At 38.5% G+C, this 22,842-nt stretch overlaps 1 protein-coding gene across 2 annotated transcripts in view; it reads right to left on the bottom strand.

Moving 5' to 3' along the window:
* The window catches only part of XIRP2 (xin actin binding repeat containing 2), a 297,042-nt gene that overhangs the window by 87,409 nt on the left and 186,791 nt on the right, over positions 1–22,842 (bottom strand). For both annotated transcript variants that reach the window (XM_007466561.1, XM_007466559.1), the window contains exon 2: positions 14,232–14,385. In XM_007466561.1, coding sequence (XP_007466623.1) covers positions 14,232–14,385 — 154 coding nt within the window. The remainder of the gene's footprint in view (positions 1–14,231; positions 14,386–22,842) is intronic.

The following is a 22,842-nucleotide window of genomic DNA, read 5'->3' as shown; positions in this document are numbered from 1 at the left end:
GCGGTACACGGGCCTCTCACTGTTGTGGCCTCTCCCATTGCGGAGCACAGTCTCCGGACGTGCAGGCTCAGTGGCCATGGCTCACGGGCCCAGCCACTCCGTGGCATGTGGGATCTTCCCGGACCGGGGGACAAACCCATGTCCCCTGCATTGGCAGGCAGACTCTCAACCACTGTGCCACCAGGGAAGCCCCTAGTCTGGGCTTTCTGAGTACTAGCCACCCATTCTCCTTGATTGGCCCTTGCAATAAACCTTTGCTCCAAACACCGAGATTTTTGTTTGTTTGGCCTCACTGTGAGGCAGGCACACAAACTTGGGTTTGACAACAGTACTATGAAGATTTCAGTATTTTACTTAATCAAAAAAGTTGCCACACTCTTAGGGATTTTTCTATTTTCAAAATTATACTAGTAATACATGGAAAACACTTTCTTGCTGTAGAACATTAAAACAGCAGAGAAACCTAACAACACATCTTAGAAAACTTTCTATGTCAGTACCAACTGAACTATCTTATTCTTATCAAATTTATATAGTATTTCTTGGTATTGGTGAGCCATAATTTATTTAATCATCCCCCTATTGATAGGCATATAAGTATTCCAATCATTCTCTAATAAAATCAATACTGCAATATATATCCTCCAATATTGATGATTATACTCATTTGTAGTGTTTCTTTTAGATAAATAGATAAAAGTTGATAAAAAAATTTTGGGGTGAGATTTTGAATTTTAATTAACATTTTAAAATTGTCTCTCCAAGAGATCATACCATTTCTGTACTACCACCACTAATGTATGAGAGGGTTTATTTCTTTATATATCCTACAAATGCAAATTGTTACACAACTTTTTTTTATTCTAATGGTCTGATGGAAAATATTATGCCTAATTATTATGTTAATTTCTATTTTTCCCAATCATTAGTAATGCTGTTTACATTTTCACATGATTATTACCTATTACAGTTTTGTTTTGGTTCATATACTCTGCCCAGTTTTAAGTCTGTTTGTCTCTTCTTTGGTAGATGTTTCCTATATATATCCTGGATAGTAGTGTTTTGTTGGTTATATGTGCAGTAATATTTTTAAATTTTTCTAGTCTTTTAATCAGTTAATATATTGTTCATAGAACTGTGGAGAAAGAATGTCACCTGCCATATCAATAAACAAAGGACATTGGGGCCACCAAGCCATTGACTATTGCAGCCACCCTGATGGTACGACCTGAGGGGGTTCAGGATGGAGAAAAATAGGACACTGGTCCTAGATAGTTGAGGTGCATATCAAAGGAATAATTTCATTAAGCCCAGACTCTTGTATCTTCCCTTACACAGAACAGTGTTAAATTCATTAACTTGAGATGTCTGTTTTTTCTTTAATTAGCAGTAATCTTTTGATGCTCAACTACCTCCTGGGTTTGTTTGGATTTTTTTTGCAAAAACTCCTATATACCCCAGCTCTTCCCTTACCTCCTTAGAACAGTCCCTTGGAGATATCTGAGAGGCTGTGTCCTGGGCTTAATTTCTCAGTAATGTCCCCAATAAAACAATTCTCAACTTTTAGGTTGTGCATTTTTTTCAGTCAACATAAGTTTAAATACATTTGTGATGTTGGATCTCATATTTTCTCTTTCTGGTTCTTGTTTTTAGTGTTTCTTTTCCCCTCTGAAGTCATAAATATATCCTTCTATAATTCTTCTAACTTGTTAGAGTTTCGAGTTTTATGTGTAACTCTTTAAACCATCTGGAAGAAAGTTTGTGCTTAATGAAAGACACGAACTACTTTTCATCTGTTTTTTTTTTAATGACAGACAGTTATCCAAGACTAGTCTATCCATTTCCAATGAACTTGAATGCTAGATGTTTTACAACTAAATTCCATAGTATACAGAGTTCCCTTTCTAAAATCTCTAATTCATACCTGATGTCTATGTAGATATAGTTCTGCTTTGTTATACATGTTGACTCATATAGTTTTGTTTCTTGCCTATGTTGTGATTTTTGATTGTGAGCTCATATTCACTGGAACTCTATCCCTAGACTTTACTGAGGCCCCAGTTGAAAGTACATTCTTCCAGAGAGGATTTATATTTTGTCCTACCAGCTGTTTACCAACCTGGGTCCATTATAAATTAATATTAAAATTCCTTAATAGTTTCCTATCTATAGTATAACTAAAAGTAATGGGCTCCATGCTCTGACACTATCTTCCCGCAGAGCAGTACATCATTGCTAGGGATGGAGACTGAAGATATTTAAGCAATGAGTCAAAAGTACTGTGACGTGATGATGTAAAATAGGTTTGGAGGTGGTGTATCAAATTCTTCCCTGACGTTTATGAAAAGCGATGGTCTTAACAATCACTAAAGAATGATTACATAACCCCTTAATAAATCTGGAATTATCTAGAATGTTACATGCTGAAATATTAGACCTAATAAACTGTTAAACAGGATGAGTTTCCAATTGTGTTTGGCAAGAATTGATTATATTTTTTTAAATAGATGATCTTCAAAAAATTGAACAACTGGCTTTTTGTCTTAGGCAATACAAAGTTATGTGTTATTCTTTAAGCATTCTGAGACCCTCTGGCTGGGACTTTGAGTACTCTTCTAATTGAGGCCTCATATAGTATTTCATCACTTTGGAAGCTGCAATCATAACTGTGACAGGCAAAACTTATTCATAGAACATTATTTTAGCCCCATCCTCGTATTTATAGATGTTCAAAAAAAGCCAAATATAAAAACGTGTAACTCTTTGTAAATGTAACTTCAGAAAGAGAAAAGTTCATGTGCTATTATGTTTTCATATTTATTATTAATAAGTTATTATTCTTATAATTCATCATAGATACTATTTATTTTAAAGGGCCATGTGAAGCTGCATTAAGCAGAAATAATAAGAAATTACCTTTAAAAGTAAAATGTTTCTAATTAATTTTGATTTCAAATAAATGAGGTATTTCTAATATTAAATTGTGTGGAAAAAATACACTTTTTTAAATAAAAGTGTGTGGCTCAAAACCTGAAACTACAAATACATAAAAAACTTTATATACTTTGAAAATTGAATTTTAAAGAATTGCTAATTAGCTAATATACTTAGTGGCCTTTTTTCCCACTCCCCATATCTATGATGTCTAGAGCTTAGCATTGCCCCTAGAATACTAGTTTTTTATTGTGGTTAAAAATAGACAAATACTCCACTCCTTCACTTTTGTGAACATTGTTAAAACATGTCAATGAACATTTTAATCAATTCTGAAAGCATAAAAATTGTCTTCCCTTTTCATTCAAACCAGCTCTTAACCTGGCAACTGAGTCTAATTAACCTCAACCTGAACTGTTTCACCCTCATTTTAGAATTGAGAACCCACTCTGGCCCCAGCTCATGGGGTATAAGGACATTCATCAAAATGACCTACTAAGCATCAAACATATGGAGGGTCCCTATTTCCCTCAAATTCCTTAGTTTCAATAATCCTTCATGATTTTGCTAGATCTAGCTGGAATTTCCACCCTTCCTCCTATTCCTTCCTCTCAAGCATCCCTTCTTTCTCTTCTTGATCAAATCCCAATCATACTTCACAATCAGCGGAAAAAAAAACAAAAAGTAAAAGAGAAAAGGAAAAAGAAAATCAGCACTTCTACCAAGCATCTCAGGTTCAGGCACACATGGCTTCTTCTGTGTCCTTCCATGGTAGAACTGTTCATCCTTTAAAGATGATGTTTGTTTATGAAACTGCTTCCTTTCTTAAAATAAAATCACTCAGGGACAGAGTGGATCTTCACATACTCCCCAATACCAAACACAGGAGCAGGTCCATAGTGCATGTTCAGTAAACATCTGCTGAATTTATGGATTTTGCTACTGCTCTCCCTCTGTGTTGTCTCTGACACCAAAAATAGTTCTTTAATAACTGGATTCTAGCTACTTCTCAAAAGTGTTTTAGAACTGCTTTTTCCTCTGCGTCTTCCTGCCTCTTTTCCTCCATTCTTACTTGTGTTTCTCTCTGTCCCTTTCTCTGCCTCTGCCTCTCTCCTCCTTTCTTCTTTCCTTCTTCCCTTTCCCTCAAAATCACCAGCTCAAAGTAATGAGTTTTCTTAGTCATGCACTAATCCTTAGTGACTAGGTTTTTTGCTTAAACCCAGCTAGGATTGCATCTTCAACACCGGTCATCGAACCTCTCCAATGTGGACCTAACACATTCATGAACCTCTAACGTTGCCTTTATTTTGAAACACTGACGGTCATCTGAGCCATGCCAACCTGGAGAGACACATGGAATCATGAACTCAGGTTAAGATGCGGGGTTCTAGTGTTTCACTTTTGTACTGACATTCTAATTTCAAACCTATTAAGTAACACAATTCTCATGTCCCTTTCCCTAGAATAACCACTTCTAGTTCGGCTCCCATGTGTGGGCTCCAAGTCTTCAGCCAGCCCTGTGATTCTGCCTGAACTCTTTGTCTCCTATCTGGGCCTGTTCTCTGGAGATCAAAAGAGAGCAATAAATACTCCAAATGTATAAGATGTGTTTGAGGAACAAAGGGAGGAATAGTCACACACTTTGCATTGGTGACAGTGGTAAGGTGTAAGGGTTTTACTGCCATATATATCTTTCCTCTGCTTCTAGTAATGGCATAGAAACCAGCAATATAGTCAACTCAGATCATGGGGCTTGGCATCACCCAGGGAGGATTCTGCCTCGAATCTTCCTGGATATATTTGTCTTAAACACATTTAAAAATATGACTTTGTATACCCCTAGGGATGAAGAAAAAGAGAAAATATTTTATTCAAGTCTTTGCTTAAATGTCATCTTTTTGCTGTGGCTGAACCTGACCACCCCAATTAAAACTGCAGTCCTTCACCAAGAGCCGTCCATTCTATCCTGGTCTCTATCTTCTATAGTACTTATTACCTTCTGGTATGTAATCTACTTTTTAACTATTTTTTATTGTGCATTGTGTTTCTCCCTGTTAGAATACAAGCTGCACAAAGGCAGGGTTTTTTCTTTTTTCTCATTTTTGTCTATTTTATTCATGGATGTTTCCAAGCACTTAGACTAGTACCTGGCTCAAATAAACACTCAAAAAATATTTGCTGAATGAATGAATGGACAAATGAAAACAGTGCATAAAAAATATTCTCCAGGAACAGATATACATTTCTGAGTCTACAATCAGAATATTTAAAAATAATATTTAGTTCTTTCCAATTGCAAGGGAGTAAGATGAATGAATGGTTTTCAAGTGGGATATTTATATTTGTTGTTCTCTTTCTTTGATGGCATCATGTTTTAAAATTAAGTATGACCATGTCCCAGCTTAAAATGATTTCCTGGGATTTTGATTATTAATCAATGGAAATTTTCCAGCATTCCAAGGTGCTGATTTATAGCTACCATGTGAAAGACTTAATGAATAGACCTTTCATTACAATTTCCTCAGAATAGCAAACTCCCAGCTGCCCCATCCAGCAGAGCCCATGATTTAACTCTGGAATTTGTTTTGACTCACTGACTATAAAAGGGACTAAAAGGGCCATGTGGGAGTCATTGAAAAACTGCAGATGAAACCCACTTTAAGAAAGAGAAAAAACAACTCCAAACTGAGTAAACAGATCAAACATAGCAAATCCTTTTGATGTGACAAAAGGGTTCTTCACTTTGTAAAGGACATCACCCACCTCAGGATTATTTTAAGTGGTGATTAACTAACAATATTTTTACTGATGAAATGTCTCCTGTGTGAATCAAAATAACATGGCTGTTTTTCAGAAGATTGTCTGGGGGCATGAAAGAAGGTACAAACAGGGAAGGAAGCAAGTCTGGAAGCAGAAGTTGGTGTTGAGAGTCTAGGGTTCACCATGGTGTGTCCAGAGACTAAGTTGAAAACCTGTGCTCTGAGTTTCATTACAGAGAACACATCAGTCAGAGCAGAACAAATGGTGCTGATAGCCGTCACAGGAGATGCTCTGTGACTAAATGTCTGATTTATTTATAAGCTTCCAAATGAAGCCCTTTTTTATTAAAGGAATGGTTCTGTTAATTTTAAAGCATCCTGTTATGGCATTTCATTTAACTTTAGGAATTTAGAGAATGGGTTGTTTCCTGACCTGAGAGGATTCATATTCCCAAGACAATTAAGCTCTAGAAAAGATGTTATCGAAAAACGCATAGCCTCACAGTAGATATTTCTGTTTCTATTATAAAACCATTGTTTTTTAGTGCATTGAGAAGGGAACACAGGTGAAACTACGTTTCTCTTAATTTTGTCACTAGGAAATACTGCACAGAAGAGACTGTCACTAGATCTCGAAGACAATCTTTTTACTATGTGGATTATTGCTGTTTACTTGTTCATTTTGATGACACAAATTTTCTTTACATTTATCCACATATATTTTAAGAAGGATAAATTTGCGGAGACAGGGTAACAAAATGAATAACTATCATCTGGATCCCTTCCTGTGCGAAAGGTAGACAATGAGTTTCTTGGAGAAATGACATCTACTAAAACTATAATGTCCAAAAGAGTGACTACTTGTATTTAAGTTAATTAAAGTGCAATAAAATTCACAATAAGTTGCTCAGTCTCACCAGCTACTTTTGAAGTGCTTAATTGACATTAGTGGCTATTGGCTAGTAGTGTTATCACATTGGACAGCATACATGTGGATCAATTTTATATCACAAAAAACACTACTCTAAAATGCCTAATTTTTTGCAAATCAAAACTACAATGAGATATCATCTCACACCAGTCAGAATGGCCATCATCAAAAAATCTAGAAACAATAAATGCTGGAGAGGGTGTGGAGAAAAGGGAACACTCTTGCACTGCTGGTGGGAATGTGAATTGGTTCAGCCACTATGGAGAACAGTATGGAGGTTCCTTAAAAAACTACAAATAGAACTACCATATGACCCAGCAATCCCACTACTAGGTATATACCCTGAGGAAACCAGAATTCAGAAAGAGTCATGTACCAAAATGTTCATTGCAGCTCTATTTACAATAGCCCGGAGATGGAAACAACCTAAGTGCCCGCCGTCGGATGAATGGATAAAGAAGATGTGGCACATATATACAATGGAATATTACTCAGCCATAAAAAGAAACGAAATTGAGCTATTTGTAATGAGGTGGATAGATCTAGAGTCTGTCATACGGAGTGAAGTAAGTCAGAAAGAGAAGGACAAATACCGTATGCTAACACATATATATGGAATTTAAGAAAAAAAAATGTTATGAAGAACCTAGGGGTAAAACAGGAATAAAGACAGAGACCTACTGGAGAACAGACTTGAGGATATGGGGAGGGGGAAGGGTGAGGTGTGTTAGGGCGAGAGAGAGACATGGACATATATATACTAACAAACGTAAGGTAGATAGCCAGTGGGAAGCAGCCGCATGGCACAGGGAAACCGGCTCGGTTCTTTGTGGCTGTCTGGAGGGGTGGGATAGGGAGGGTGGGAGGGAGGGAGACAAAGAGGGAAGAGATATGGGAACATATATATATGTATAACTGACTCACTCTGTTATAAAGCAGAAACTAACACACCATTGTAAAGCAATTATACCCCAATAAAGATGTTAAAAAAAAATAAAAAATAAAAAAAATAAATAAAATGCCTAATTTTAAACAACAAATGAGATATGTAAATAATAATCACTCACACTCAAATATATATAGTGCACCTACATCAATATTGTAGAAACATTAATAATTGAAAGGATTCCACCGCTTAAAGAGCAGTATAAAATCTGAAAAAACAGAACACTCAGTTTGTTTGTAAAATCTGTCAGAGAAGATGAATGGCCACTATAAGAATAAAGAATGAATTTAGCTTTAATGGAGCATAATAAAAAAAGAAATACAGCCGGTAATTTCTAAGGTTTATCACAAAAGACTTGAAAAAGTGACTTTGGGGCTTCCCTGGTGGCACAGTGGTTGAGAGTCCGCCTGCCGATGCAGGAAATACGGGTTCGTGCCCCGGTCAGGCAAGATCCCACATGCCGCGGAGCGGCTGGGCCCGTAAGCCATGGCTGCTGAGCCTGTGCGTCCGGAGCCTGTGCTCCGCAACGGGAGAGGCCACAACAGTGAGAGGCCTGGGAAAAAAAAAAAAAAAAAAAAAGTGACTTTGAATGTATACTTTATCTGTTAGCATTTTACATGTTGATGACTTAGAAAATTAATATTAAAATTATGGTTTAGAGAATAAAAGTGAAAAGCAGGTAACTGTCATATAAAAAAATCCCAAGTAATTTAAACTTGATAAACATTACCCAATCACCTGTGATATGTGAAGCATCCCTTGGACCAGAAATTTTCAGCAGAAAAAGTAGATGTTTTACACTATTTACAGGTGGATCAAACCTAAGTAGATTAAACCATGTAAATCAGTACCTAAGGCTCTCAATATTCACTTTCTAACTTATCGGCTTTTAAATTTCTAAAGGAAATTCCACAAATCAGATTTTTTATATCCTACGATACTTCCATCAAAACCATTTATATAAATTTATTTTTTTCTCATACGTATCACATCATCCAGATTTGTCAAATTATGGATTTATCATGCTTGACATTTAATTTCAAATGAGCCTTGTCTTCCTAGAATCATTGGAATAATTAACTGCTAGAGTACATACCACAGAAAATGTGAATGGAATGCACTAATGTGTACACACAGCACTGTGTTTTATTTGACACCCCTAGATCAGTGAGGAAATCTTAGAAAACCTAAGAAAAGGGTGGTAAGAGCAATTAAACACAACCTGGGATGGCTCATCAAACATAGAAAGGAGTCTGGGGAAATCCCAGTGCCTTTCTGTGCTGCTCCCTGGGACCTGCAGTTGAGGATAAGGGGCCTGAACTAATCCATCAGGCATCTCTCTTCCTGAGTCCTGAGATGGGACTATCAATTTACATTGATTTTACTAAATTCTAACAATGCAGGACATTAGGTAGCTACATTTTAATGATCTATTGTTAGTTTATTTAAAAAATTCTACTGTTTATGAAAGAGCTATAAATAAATAATACCTTCAAGTATGAAATGCTTGAGGCTACTTAAGAGGTTTAACTAATATGAGAGGCCATTATAGTCACTCATATAATTGTATAAACTCTGACGTCTTTCAGTTATCACATTTTATTCAGACACTTGTATTTATTTTCTTGGAAAAAATTCTCTTTGCAGCCGAACGACAACATCAATATACTCTTTGGTTGTGTAGGTTTTGTCAAGATTATAAATTAACTCTAAGTATTAAAAGGGCTTATGATCATTCCATCAGAGAGAAAAATTTTAGCCACCATAGAAGAATTAAAAGGATCCCATAATGGGGCTTCCCTGGTGGCACAGTGGTTAAGAATCTGCCTGCCAATGCAGCGGACATGGGTTTGAGCCCTGGTCCGGGAAGATCCCACATGCTTCAGATCAACTAAGCCCATGTGCCACAACTACTGAGCCTGCACTCTAGAGCACACGTGCCACAATTACTGAAGCCTGCATGCCTAGAGCCTGTGCTCTGCAACAAGAGAAGCCACTGCAATGAGAAGCCTGCACACTGCAACTAAGAGTAGCCCCCGCTCGCTGCAAGTAGAGAAAGCCCGACCGCAGCAACAAAGACCCAACGCAGCCAAAAATAAATAAATAAAATAAATACATTTATAAAAAAGAAAAAAAGGATCCTATAATAAAAGAAGTTTCTCTTTTAAAAAGCAGTGATGGGCTATTTTATCTTATACGAGTACTGCTACTCCAGCATTCTTTTGATTTCAATTTGCATGGAATATCTTTTTCCATCCCTTCACTTTCCATCTGTATGTGTCCCTGGATCTGAAGTGGGTCTCTTATAGACAGCATATATATGGGTCTTGTTTTTGTATCCATTCAACCAGTCTGTGTCTTTTGGTTGGGGCATTTAATCCATTTACATTCAAGGTTATTATCGAGATGTATGTTCCTATTATCATTTTCTTAATTGCTCTGGGTTTGTTTTTTGGGTCTTTTTCTTCTCTTGTGTTTCCTGCTTAGAGAAGTTTCTTTAGCATTTGTTGTAAAGCTGGTTTGGTGGTGCTGAATTCTGTTAGCTTTTGATTGTCTGGAAAGCTTTTGACTTCTCCATAGAATCTGAATGAGATCGTTGCTGGGTAGAGTAATCTTGGTTGTAGGTTTTTCTCTTTCATCACTTTAAGTACATCCTGCCACTCCCTTCTGGCCTGCAGAGTTTCTGCTGAAAAATCAGCTGATAACCTTATGGGGATTCCTTTGTATGTTATTTTTTGTTTTTCCCTTGCTGCTTTTAATATTTTTTCTTTGAATTTAATTTTTGTTAGTTTGATTAATACATGTCTTGTTGTGTTTTTCCTAGGGTTTATCCTGTATAGTACTCTCTGTGCTCCCTGGACTTGGGTGACTATTTCCTTTCCCATGTTAGGGAAGTTTTCCACTATAATCCCTTCAAATATTTTCTCAGACCCTTTCTTTTTCTCTTCTTCTTCTGGGATCCCTACAATTCGAATGTTGGTGCATTTACTGCTGTCCCAGAGGTCTCTGAGATTGCCTTCAATTCTTTTCATTCTTTTTTCTTTATTCTGCTCCTCAGCAGTTATTTCCACCATTTTATCTTCTAGCTCACTTATTCGTTCTTCTGCCTCTGTAATTCTGTTACTGATTCCTTCTACTGTATTTTTCATTTCCATTATTGTGTTGTTCATCTCTGTTTGTTTGTTGTTTAGTTCTTCTAGATTCTTGTTAAACATTTCTTGTATTTTCTCAATCTGTGCTTCCATTCTATTTCTGAGATTCTGGATCATCCTTACTATCATTACTCTGAATTCTTTTTCAGGGAGATTACCTATATCCTCTTCATTTATTTGATCTTGCAGGTTTTTAACTTGCTCCTTCATCTGTGACATATTTTTTTGCCTTTTTTTTTTTTTTTGCGGTACGCTGGCCTCTCACTGTTGTGGCCTCTCCTGCTTCGGAGCACAGGCTCCCGACGCTCAGGCTCAGCGGCCATGGCCCACGGGCCCAGCCGCTCCGCGGCATGTGGGATCCTCCCGGACCGGGGCATGAACCCGTGTCCCCTGTATCGGCAGGTGGACTCTCAACCACTGTGCCACCAGGGAAGCCCTTTTTTTTAAAATTTTTATTTTATTTTATGATTGGGATTGTGTTACTGCTTTACTGGTTGTTTGGCCTGAGGCTTCCAACACTGGAATTTGTAGGCTATTGGTAGAGCTAGGTCTTGGTGCTGAGATGAGGAACTCTGTGAGACCACACTCTGATGAATATTCCCTGGATTTTGAGGTTCTCTGTTAATCCAGTGTTTTGGACTCAGAGCTCCCACTGCAGGAGCTTCCACCTGACCCCAGGCTTGTGAATCAAGATCCCACAAGCCACGTGGGGCAGCAAAAAAAAAAGAGAATAGCAAAGTAAAAAATTAAATTAGACTAAGAACTAACAGATATGGTAGAAAGAATGTAAAAATAAAAATATAGATGAATCAACAGCCAGAATGTACAACAGTACCACAGTAGTAAAAAAGAGGAGGAAGGAAAAAAAAAGGCAGGGTGGGGGGGTAAGGGGGTGGGACGGGGAAGGACTCAGCTGTGGAGAGTGGGGTCTAAACAATAGCGAGGTTTGGGCGGTGGGCAGAGCCAATGCTCAGGACCCACAGGGCTGGAAAATGCCCTAGGGGATATAGGGGGTGGGGCTTAGGCTCAAGGAACAGAAGGGGCCCAGGCTTGCCCCATTCCTGGTCTCAGAGGGCAGGGGACCAGCAGGCTTCCTGGGCTCAAGTGAGTGGGGCAAACACCATCCTCACTTCTGCTCCCCCGGTCTGGGGTCTGAGAGGGCCCCTCCTGCCTGCCTCTCCTGTTCTCCCCTCAGACTCCCTCCTATGCCCCCACGATCCACGCAGCCTGGATGGGGCTTTGGAGGGGTGGGAAGTGGATTGGGAGCTCAGCAGTCTCCCCTGAGTGGGCCAGGCGATTGCCCTCCACTCCTCTCCTGCTCTTCCTGGAGAGTCCCTCCCGCCTGCCTCTCCTGGTCTCCCTGGCCTCAGGGGCGTGGATCTTGTCTGGCCTCCACTTCTCCTCCCCTCTCGGTCCCCCTACATCCTACCAGTTCACTCTGGGGTTCCTCCTGTCTCCCTGGGGGTCAGAGTTCCCCACTAGCTGCCGGCAGGCACCCTAGTTGTGGGGAGACGCTAACTCTGCGTCTTCCCACACCGCCATCTTGACTCCTCCCCTCTAAGTCATATCTTGATACTAAATTATAGCTGCCCTCCAAGACTGCCTTTTCTAAGCTTGTAAAGTAAAGAGACTTTTAAGAAGCTTTGCAGGGAAACCAAAGAAAACACAGGACAGGAGAAGTAGGGTGAGATGAGAGTTGTTTATCTCACGTAACTTTGATCAGTTTGCTAACCTCATATACACTTCCCTGTGCTAAGATCTCCGCAGGCCAGCATCATCAGAACATAAATCATTCCCTAAAGGTTCCCTGGTTTTGGCCTCTGCTAATCTAATTCTTTTCCATTCAGCCAAGTGCACGCAAAGTTTAATCACAAGGCTAGAAATATGTGGAGTAAATTCTTCAGGACTGATACTAATCCTATTAGGATATCAATTGGGCATACCAAAATTAACTGAAAATGAAAAAGAGAGATTGAGATTCTAATTTGAAGGTATTTAGAAATCCACGCTTGGCCCATCCTTAGAAAACTCCCCTTTATTCTTTCTACACCACCTCCCACTGCAAATTACATACTTAAACCAATTGGAAACAGAATGGGCTAAATCATATGTAAATCACTCTGAGGTTCAGTCTGTACTATCATAGAGTATAGCTTCTCAAACTTTAACGTGCACACGAATCATTTGAGGATCTTGTTAACATGCTGATTCTGATTCAGTAGGACTGGTGCAGGGCCCAAGATTCTGCATTTCTAATATGCCTCCAGGTGATGCTCCTGGTCTGATTCACAGAAGACATTTTGCATAGCAAAGCTTTAAAGTAGAGTATCATTTGCTTTCCAAAATTGTGACCTGTCTGTCATATTCCAAAGACTATTCCACATTGCTCATGTTGACTGGTAACTTGATGGTTGGCTATATATAAATATATATATCAAAGAATGTCCTAAAAGTTGTACTAATTATGATCTTTAACAAACATCACAAATACTATAATATGCATTACTTGGCTAAAATGGAAAAACCCAGAATGTGACTAATCAGAAATGATAAACGATATCTGTATTTTATAATAAATTATTTATATTTTGAACTTCTGTCATAGTTGAAATTATATTGATAGTATAATTTCTAACATATGAGCTAGTGACTTTCTAATGACATTTGTAAAACATTAATCAAATTTAAGAGGTTTTCCTTAGATTATGACACTCTCACGTCACTTTTTATTCTGAATTCATTAAGCACATTAAGTTTAATTGTTTGAAAAAGAGATGCTGAAGGCATTAAATTTTTTTTGTTTTGCCATCAACAATTACTTATATTTTATCCTTTTATTTCCCATAGACAGAGAGACAAATATATTTTCCTTTCTTTCACACAAGGAAAAGTCAAATGACGGTCAAATGCATTGCTCCAAAAGCATAATACAGAAAATGCTTATTGTACTGGTTTATAATTAATTAAAATATATTTTACTTTTAAAAATTAAAGCAAGGGCTTCCCTGGTGGTGCGGGAGTTGAGGGTCCGCCTGCCAATGCAGGGGATGCGGGTTCGGGCCCTGGTCCGGGAGGATCCCACATGCTGCAGAGCAACTGGGCCCGTGTGCCACAACTATTGAGCCTGCGCTTTAGAGCCTGTGAGCTACAACTACTGAGCCCGCGAGCCACAACTACTGAAGCCTGCGTGCCTAGAGCCCGTGCTGCGCAACAAGAGAGGCCACCACAGTGAGAAGCCCGAGCACCGCAACAAAGAGTAGCCTCCACGCACAGCAACGAAGACCCAATGCAGCCAAAAGTAAATAAATTTAAAAAAATTAAAAAAAAAATTAAAGCAAATATGGTATAGAGAGAAGTATTAAATATACCTTCCTTTTTTCCCCCTGAATTGTGTTTCTTGAGCTATTCCTTCCCAATTATTAAACAAAACTTTTTAAGGTTTTATTTATTAACCACTCATGCTGTAAAATATATAATCCCAAGAAATCGCATCAAAATATTATGCTAACCTTCAAAGATGTGGCTGTGACCACTTTCAGGTGACATCTTGTCAAAAGGTGTTTCCTCACCTTTCTTGTCTGAATCTTTCACAGAATCATCGGACTGGCTCCCAGGCTGACTCTTAAATGTTGGTGAACACAAATTTCTCTCAATTTCCACTTCCTGTTAGAAGACATTAAAGGGATGTGTGTTAAAGCTATCAGTGGGAAACAGATGTGGTTTTTAGGGGGTTTAGAAGGGGGGAGTGAGTGAGGGAGGAGGTTTTTATGAGTGATGTTTTCCAACATGCTTCGGGTAAAATGTTGATTACTTAGCCAAGAATGGCAAACGCATATCTGACGCTTAGTTTACTTTTCTGCCACTGGTTCCAGTTCTGAATTAGCTTTTCTTTCATGTGGCTTTTTTTGCTCTCATAAAAGAGAGAAAGTGGAAATAAGAGTCAAAATACAACATAATATACGTTAATAGATGCACCTTCCTAAGGCCTGAGAAATGTCCATAAGGGATTTCAAAAAATAGCTATATATCAACATTATACACTTAAGACAGAAGGAAATGAGTTTTTCTTTAATGTCATGCTCATCCTATAGAGATAAACTTAGTAATTACAGAGCTCCCAAACCTATTCAGTTACCATACAAAAGTACAGTTTGGCAGTTCATAGAGATTATGAAATTACTTCTTTGAGACAGTAATTCAAAATTGGAGAGAGAAAAGTTTCCCAATGGAAAAAAGTATAAAGGATATTTCAAATACAGGGAGTCTAGTGTTTCTTATTTTATAAATTAATACAATCCAATAAAACAAACCAAGTCAATCAGACTAATTATTTTGAATAAAAAATTGTGAAAAATAAGTAAATTAGCCAAGACAGCTTGAGAAGCAAAGTGCATTTTTTTTAAATCAAGTAATACATTGAAAAAGGTTTTAATAGCTACTCACAAGTTTTATATTTTTGTACATGAGGTGGTATTTTCTAAACAACAACCATTCAGACAAAGATGTGATAAATTGCTCTTCACTTTTGTTACATTTTAAATACACTGGATTGAAGGAGTCAAGTTTGAGAGACAGCTAAAAACTCTAAAACATTTCTTAGAGTAGGTATATTTCCTGTATCTATGATATGGTTAGAAAGGCAATGCTTTCAGATAAATAACCTCTTAACTTCTTAGCATGTTTATGTTTTCTAATTATCACACACAGAATATATATATATATATATATATATATATATATACAGGTACTACATACATAATATATATACTACATATATACAATATATAATTAGAAAATATTGGAATGTGTTTAATCATCTCATCTTTAAATCTCCCCCGCCCCCACCCAGTATATGATATATACTATCTTCTTTACTGTGAATGTTTAACTGGAACTAAAAACATTTACAGGAGTAAAACAAAGGAAAAGAAGTTTCCATTTCTTTTCAAGGCAATGCCTTTAACATTTGTGTTTCCAACTATTAGCAAAAACCCAAAGGTTCATAAGAGCAGTTTGCTTTATGTTGTCAAGACACAGTGTCAGACAAGCCACGGCATGGGGCGTGAGCTCCTGAGCTAGTGGACGAGCACAGAATTCCCAACTCAGTTCAGTCTGGTGTCCTCTCCCACTGTCACATGAAGTGACTCTATGAAATGGATGCGATATGTTTATTTGCTCTTGTTTCAGCAATTTAATCCAACTACTAGCACTGGCAAAAATAAACTAAGTTAAATAAAGAAAAAATCAAGATGCCTAAAAAAGTAGTGATTCTTGTTCAGAAAACTTTTGTTTTGACAAAGGGCGGAATGCTGAACATGGTCCACGAACTTGATAGATAATGTGAAAGTATCATCTCTCTGTTTCACATAGAAACATGAAATGTGATTCGGTGAAATCATTTAAGCAAATTTCAGGCAGTGATGACACTAACTTATGCTATATTGATATTCTCAACTCCGAATTCATAACTATCAAAAGTACCTCACATATTGAGGCAGTAAGGGGCCCCGCAGACAATCCACAAATGAAAATAGTAGACCCATTTCTACTCCTTGATCATCAGATCCAAGTCAGTCTGTGGCAAGTTCCTTAGCACCCTGGCAAGTGGTAAGAAGGGGCCTGTGTAGAAAAGAACTTCTTAGATAAGGTTGAATTGAGCTATCTCTAATCAAAGCAATGATCTGCTTTAAAATCTTTTAATCTGTTTTATGCACTGTGCTTCTACAAAAGATTTACTCTGAGTGAAAATCTACAGGCTTAAACAAATGCACCCAACACCAGTTCAGAGGGGAAAAACACCACAGCTTTTGATTATGAGAAACTTGGATTCAAGCCTTCCCTTCACTACTTATTAGCTGCGTGACTTTCTTCAGGTCACTTGATACATCTGGGACTAAGTTTTCTCATATGTTATAGGAAGAGATTTAGTCACTGAACAGCTGACATCCAACAATCAACCATTAGTAGTGCAATTTCATTTGAAATTAAATAAAACAAAATAAAGGATTATGATTCATCTGTTGTAGCTTCCAGTCTAGTAAGGGAGACAAAGCGTAGTAAAGCACATAAATAAATGTAAATATGCAACTATGTACAGATTACGAAGGAGAGATACATACACTATGAGCACCTAAAATAGAGGTATTAGCCTAGTGAGGAAAGTCATAAAAAGCCACCCTGGGGAAAAGATCTTCAGCTGATATCTGAAGGATAAATATCCTACTTTGGCAAAATCTACTCTAGAGGTAGGCTGAGCTTTTCACACTGCAGACCTGATTCTGTCATGCGTGCAAATGTACACACTCACACACACACACAAATTGCTGAAAATTCTTCAGTAACTCCTCACTCAGCTAAGATCATAACAGTTTGTATGTCCCTTCACTGGCACCACTGACATTTTGAACCAGATAATTCTCTGTTGTGAGGGGCCTATTCTGTACATTGTAGGATGTTTAGCAGCCTTCCTCCTTTTTGCCCGCTAGATGCTAGTAACGCTGCCCCCTAGCCGTGACCATTAAAGTGTGTTCAGACACTGTCAAATCTCTGGTGGGGAGCAAAGTCACCCTTGGTTGAGAGCCACTGCTCAAGAGTTGGATGGACTGGAGGAAGGTCAATATGTACATGAGAAGATCAATTATGAGAGTATGGTAGTGCTCCAGGCAAGTGACGACAAAGAGTGGTGATGGAAATAAAGAGAGGTGAACTAAGTTGAAAGCTATTTAGGATGTAAAACTGACAAGACTGGATAATGGGCTGAATCTGAGGTTTGAGAAAGACGAGAATTTCATTTTTCTTTCTGGTGTACACAGCTAACTGAGTTGTGGTATGATTAAATAATGTCAGAGCACCAGAAGAAGCCTTATTTGGGAGAAAGGAAAGACCATGAATTGGGTACCAAGATGTTCAAAAGACATTGGATTGGTAGTCCTGGAGCTCAGTGGAGAGGTCTTAAGTGAACGAGTAATTTGTGAGTCATCTGAGTTATAGTGGCTAGTAATTGAAACAGTAGGTGTGAATGAAGTTGCTTCAAGTGTGATGAGGAAAACGTCCAGAGCCAAGCCTTGAAAAATGCTGACATTTAATATGATGGCAGAGGAGCAAAAGCAGACAAGAAGGATGGAAGAAAATTAGAAGGGAAGAATATTGTTAACAAGATTTAATTCTTACTGAGAGTATAAATTAGATAGGAACTTAAATATAATATATCCTTTGAGTTTAGCAACATGCATATAAACTGTAGAGCAAAATGGTTTTGGTGGAAGTGAAAAGACTGGAAGGCAGATCGAACTGGTGAAGGGTTGACTGACATCGATAGCGGGTGAAGATAATTTCTTGAATAGTTTAGTGTTAAAGTGAAGGGGAGAAATAGAGCAGTAACTTGAGAGACGTGTTTTGCTTATTTTGGTGGTAAAGAGAGAGACTTGCATATGTTGAAAAGTCAATTGAAGGGATTAGTGAGTTGGAGAGGTTGGCTGTGCTGAGGAGAGAAGGAAAAATCAATGATGTAAAATTCCTGTGAGGGGCAAGAAGATGGCACCCAAAGCGCGGAATCAAATATAACACAAAGATAGGAGAACATAAAGCATTCTGGTTGTCACTGATGGGAAGGAAGGTGAAGTTACCATAGATATAGGTGATTTGTATGCTTGGAAGCTTGAAGACAGGAACATCCCAATCTGAAATTGTCTGTTTTCTCTGTTAGGATGTGAGGTCTGAAGAAACTGGGAGGAGTATTGGGAAGACGATGAAGAAAGTTTAATTCCATTGCTGTGGGGTATGGGAAGTGAGATGAGCAGACAGAGGTGGCCATGCCTAATGCAGCACTGGGTGCCCATTTGAGGTTAGTAATGTCAAGTTTACAGCTTTATTGTTAGGCGTTATTGAGTGAATTTGTCTGAAATTTCTCCACAGTTCTACTTTAGACAATGAGAAAGCGGATAGCTGCTGACTTCAGCCAGATAGAGGTTTTGTGAGGAAAAAATAAAAAGAAAATGGGTATTGTAGGGTAGTCTAAGGTGTGGGAGGGGACAGGTATTAGGGAATTTAGGTTACCATCAAGAGAAATAAGAGAGTGATTGGAAATGATACATCACGGCATGCAAGATGGATCGAAAGGGAAGAAAGTAAAGGAACGGTGGATCAGAAGACAGAAAAAGGATCAACCCACTCACTCTTGGTGAGTTTAAAGAACACTTGTATGTACTGTGAATACTCGGTGAAGCAAATTGGAAAGAAAGGCGAATGAGCTGTTCGCTTTACTGATTTGGGAAGTAGAACAGTTACAGTTGCTAGGATCCATTTGTGACCATAAAAATGGAAGCCTAAGTGGAGCAGAGGAAAAAGTTGTTAAATAAGAGGAAAGCTAGGAACTCAGAGGCTATGATATCTCAGGTTAATGGAAGGGCTTGGAAGGCTGAGAAAGACTGTAAGTTAAGTCTCAGCCTCCCTGGTAAGCAAGGGAACCTTAACTGAAATTTAATAAATAACAGTGATGAAGGGGGACAAGATGGTAGACTGCCATGTAGATGACTTCAAACCTGCTTCTATTGACACTTCTTGTGAAGGAGAGCTTGAAGTCGGCAAAGGTGAACAGGTGACAATTACTCTACCAAATATAGAAGTGAGTATTTCCATATATTTAATCTAAATAGATGTTTTTACAGGATTTCCACTAAATTTAAATGAAAATAATTGTACAATTCATGTAGTGGTAGTCAGTTAAAGAAATTAATAAATACAGCAAAGCCAAAAAATCATATTTTAAACTATCTTAAGTAAAACAATCTTAAACTCTTAAAATTTACTTTGTAAGTTTCAAGAACTATCATATTAAATGATTTGAAACAATTGGAGGTCTAAACAGATATTTATTAAATCACTATTATGAGCCAGATTTTGTTCTCCAAACCAGGAATAATAACATATGCCCTGCCATCTAGTCCTAATCTGTTACAGCAGACAGACATATAAACATCTATCTAGTGCTATAGATTAGAACAGAGACAAAATTCTGTTTAAGCACATAAGTGGAATTAAATACTCTGCCTGGTGGAATCTTTTTTTTTTTTTTCCCCCTGCGGCACGCGGGCCTCTCACTGCTGTGGCCTCTCCCGTTGCGGAGCACAGGCTCCGGACGCGCAGGCTCAGCGGCCATGGCCCACGGACCCAGCCGCTCCGCGGCATGTGGGATCTTCCCGGACCGGGGCACGAACCCGTGTTCCCTGCAACGGCAGGCGGACTGTCAACCACTGCGCCACCAGGGAAGCCCCACAGTTTTTAATGAGAGAGTGGGAGAGGAGTGGCGAGAAAGAACAATGGCCTCAAAATACACAAGAAGGATTCAAGGATGATGGTTTTTCAAGGGAGAGTCATGCTCCTGTTAAGGCAAGAAAGTAGAGAAAGCATTTGTGGAAGAGGTTGAGGGTAGAGAGGAGGTTGCTGATGATGGACAGGTAGCTCCAGAAGCACTGGTGCAAGCTCTGGTTTAAATAATATCCAAATAAATAAAATCTCTCAGTAATGTTTATAATCTTTTCTAGCTTTAAAACACCTTGAAACCAGGAAAGACATGGAAAATAGGAGAAATTTAAGCTTAAAAGAGAATGAAAACCTTTTTTTTTTACATACATTTATTTCTTTAACATGATATATAATTATTATCTTAGAAGATAAAATATGTATATTTAAAAGTATCAGAATGGAAAATGCCAACTTTCAATCACAATCTAGCATCTACTCCCCAAGAGAACGTGGAGCTATATAAGATCACCTAAAATGGTCAGAACATCTTCCCAGGCATTTCAAAGGAAAGTGGTTTGCCTTATTACTTTGTATTTTTTCTTCTCAATATGGGTTCATGAGTGACAAGGTCACTGAGGTGGGAGGGGGTGGAAGGTGAGCAGGGACTAATACAATGAGAATGTTTGGATTTGTCTATATTTAAAGTGCTGAGCTAGCTCATGTACATTCCCAACTCAGTGGGTTCTTGCCTTTAGAGAAATAAAAAGGAAGTTTTATGCTGACATAAAGAAAAGGTCGGAAAGAAAGGGAAATTATCAAAATACAAGAGACAAGTGAAGAAACCTCCTCATGATGAATTCTGCTGACTTGAGGGAAAAGGAAGAACTCCAATCATGGCTTGAAGACTTCATGAATGAACAATTCTCCTGAAGGTTTATAATCCCTTTTTCCCAACCCCTTTCCTGGAAGGTTTTACCTCCTCCCTCTGTGTATTTTTTCTTTTTTAATTAGTTAATTAATTAATTTATTTATATTTGGCTGCGTTGGGTCTTTGTTGCTGCGCGCGGGCTTTCTCTAGTTGTGCGAGCGGGGGCTACTCTTTGTTGCAGTGCGTGGGCTTCTCATTGTCGTGGCTTCTCTTGTTGCGGGCTCTAGGTGCGCAGGCTTCAGTAGTTGTGGCACGTTGGCTCAGTAGTTGTGGATCCCGGGCTCTAGAGTGCAGGCTCAGTAGTTGTGGTGCACGGGCTTAGTTGCTCCGCAGCACGTGGGATCTTCCCCGGCCAGGGCTCAAACCTGCGTCCCGTGCATTGGCAGGCAGGTTCTTAACCACTGCGCCACCAGGGAAGCCCCCGCCCTCTGTGTATTAAAAATATCATTTCCCTCGTAACACAACTCAGTGCAGCCTTCTCTATGAAGTTCCTTCAATCATTCCATTCCACAGCATCTTTCATCCATTCAACATACTTTTGAAAATTTAATATGTCTCAAGCACTGTTCTAGGCACTGTGAATACAAAGATGATTAAGATGCAGGTTGGGTCCTCAAGAAGCTCATAGTCTAGTGACAGAGAAAGTACATCAATTGACCCTTGTAACACAAAAAAGAGTGTGTAATGATAAGGAAATGCAGGCATTCTGGACACACAGAGGGAGAATTTCTTTAAGATGTGGTCAGAGCGAGCTTCCTGAAAAAGGTTATGTCAGAGCTGATTCATGGACTGAAGTTGAATTCCATCCTGTAGGTAACAGGAATCCTTGAAAGTGAATGAAATAGGGGTAACAAGATTAAATTCATACTTTAGATAGATATCTGTCAAGTATATGAAAAATATATAATAATGGAATAAGATGATTATCTTATATAGTAAGTATAATAAGGAGCTTATTAAAATTTCCATTTGAGGGACGGAACAAGCCTACAACAGACTAGTGAGAAGGGGAGTAGAAAGAGAGCACATTAAAAAGGTATAATATTTACACATAAAATTAGTAATTTGTAGGATAAAGGTAGTAGAGGAGTGAACCAAGTCTAGCATAACTCATAGATATTCTAATTTGGATGGTTGTATAAAATTAATAAAACAGGATGAATTTCTTTTCCAAACCCAAAGAAGTTAAGGCCAATTTCAGGGTTCCTTCTGGACCCACCACAAAAAGTGAGGTGATCTAGGAGGGATCCTGGGAGATCAAGCATATACCACACCCTAACGGTTTTGGGGCAGTATTACTCTGGATGGAAGCCACAGGGGCTTCTGCTTCTCCTGGTACATATTTCACACATGAAAGTGAAATTTAACCTTTCCATGAAAATACCGATAAAAAACAACAGAGTTATCTTGCTTTAAAAATGATGCCTGGGTTTCATTTTTGAGGGGTTGGTAGGTGCAGCCTCCTCTGTGAATAAGGTCTTTGACATGTGGAATATGAGTTTTCCATGAGACATCCAGATGAAGTCATCCAGGAGGCAGCTACATTTCTCAAAAGAGAAATCTGTGCTAGAGTGAAAGATTGAGGACTCACTAGCAACAAGCTGATAGTTACAACAGTAAGAGTGTATTAAATTACCCAATTAGAGTATATGGAATAAGTGCAGAGAGCTGAGAAAGAACCTCACTGGCAGTTAGGAGACAGGCGAAGGAAGATTATCTGGGAAGGTAGTAGAGGAGGAACAGTCAGAAGCAGGGCCACTCCCAGTCCACTCAGTGCCTTGAGCTCATCAGAAAAAAGGTGCCTTTTCTTCCAGACACATTATTCCATCTGTCAGAAAGTTGTCATACTATATTGATTTTGTTAGACCAGAACATGTTACTGCCACCTGCTGGAAAATGTCACAATAGATACACGATTCTATCTTATTTTTGCTGGGCACCTCTTTCCC

This window comes from Lipotes vexillifer, unplaced genomic scaffold, assembly GCF_000442215.2.
Source record: "Lipotes vexillifer unplaced genomic scaffold, Lipotes_vexillifer_v1.1 scaffold218, whole genome shotgun sequence".
Classification (NCBI taxonomy): Eukaryota; Metazoa; Chordata; class Mammalia; order Artiodactyla; family Lipotidae; genus Lipotes; species Lipotes vexillifer.
This window is presented reverse-complemented; position numbering and strand designations above follow the sequence as displayed.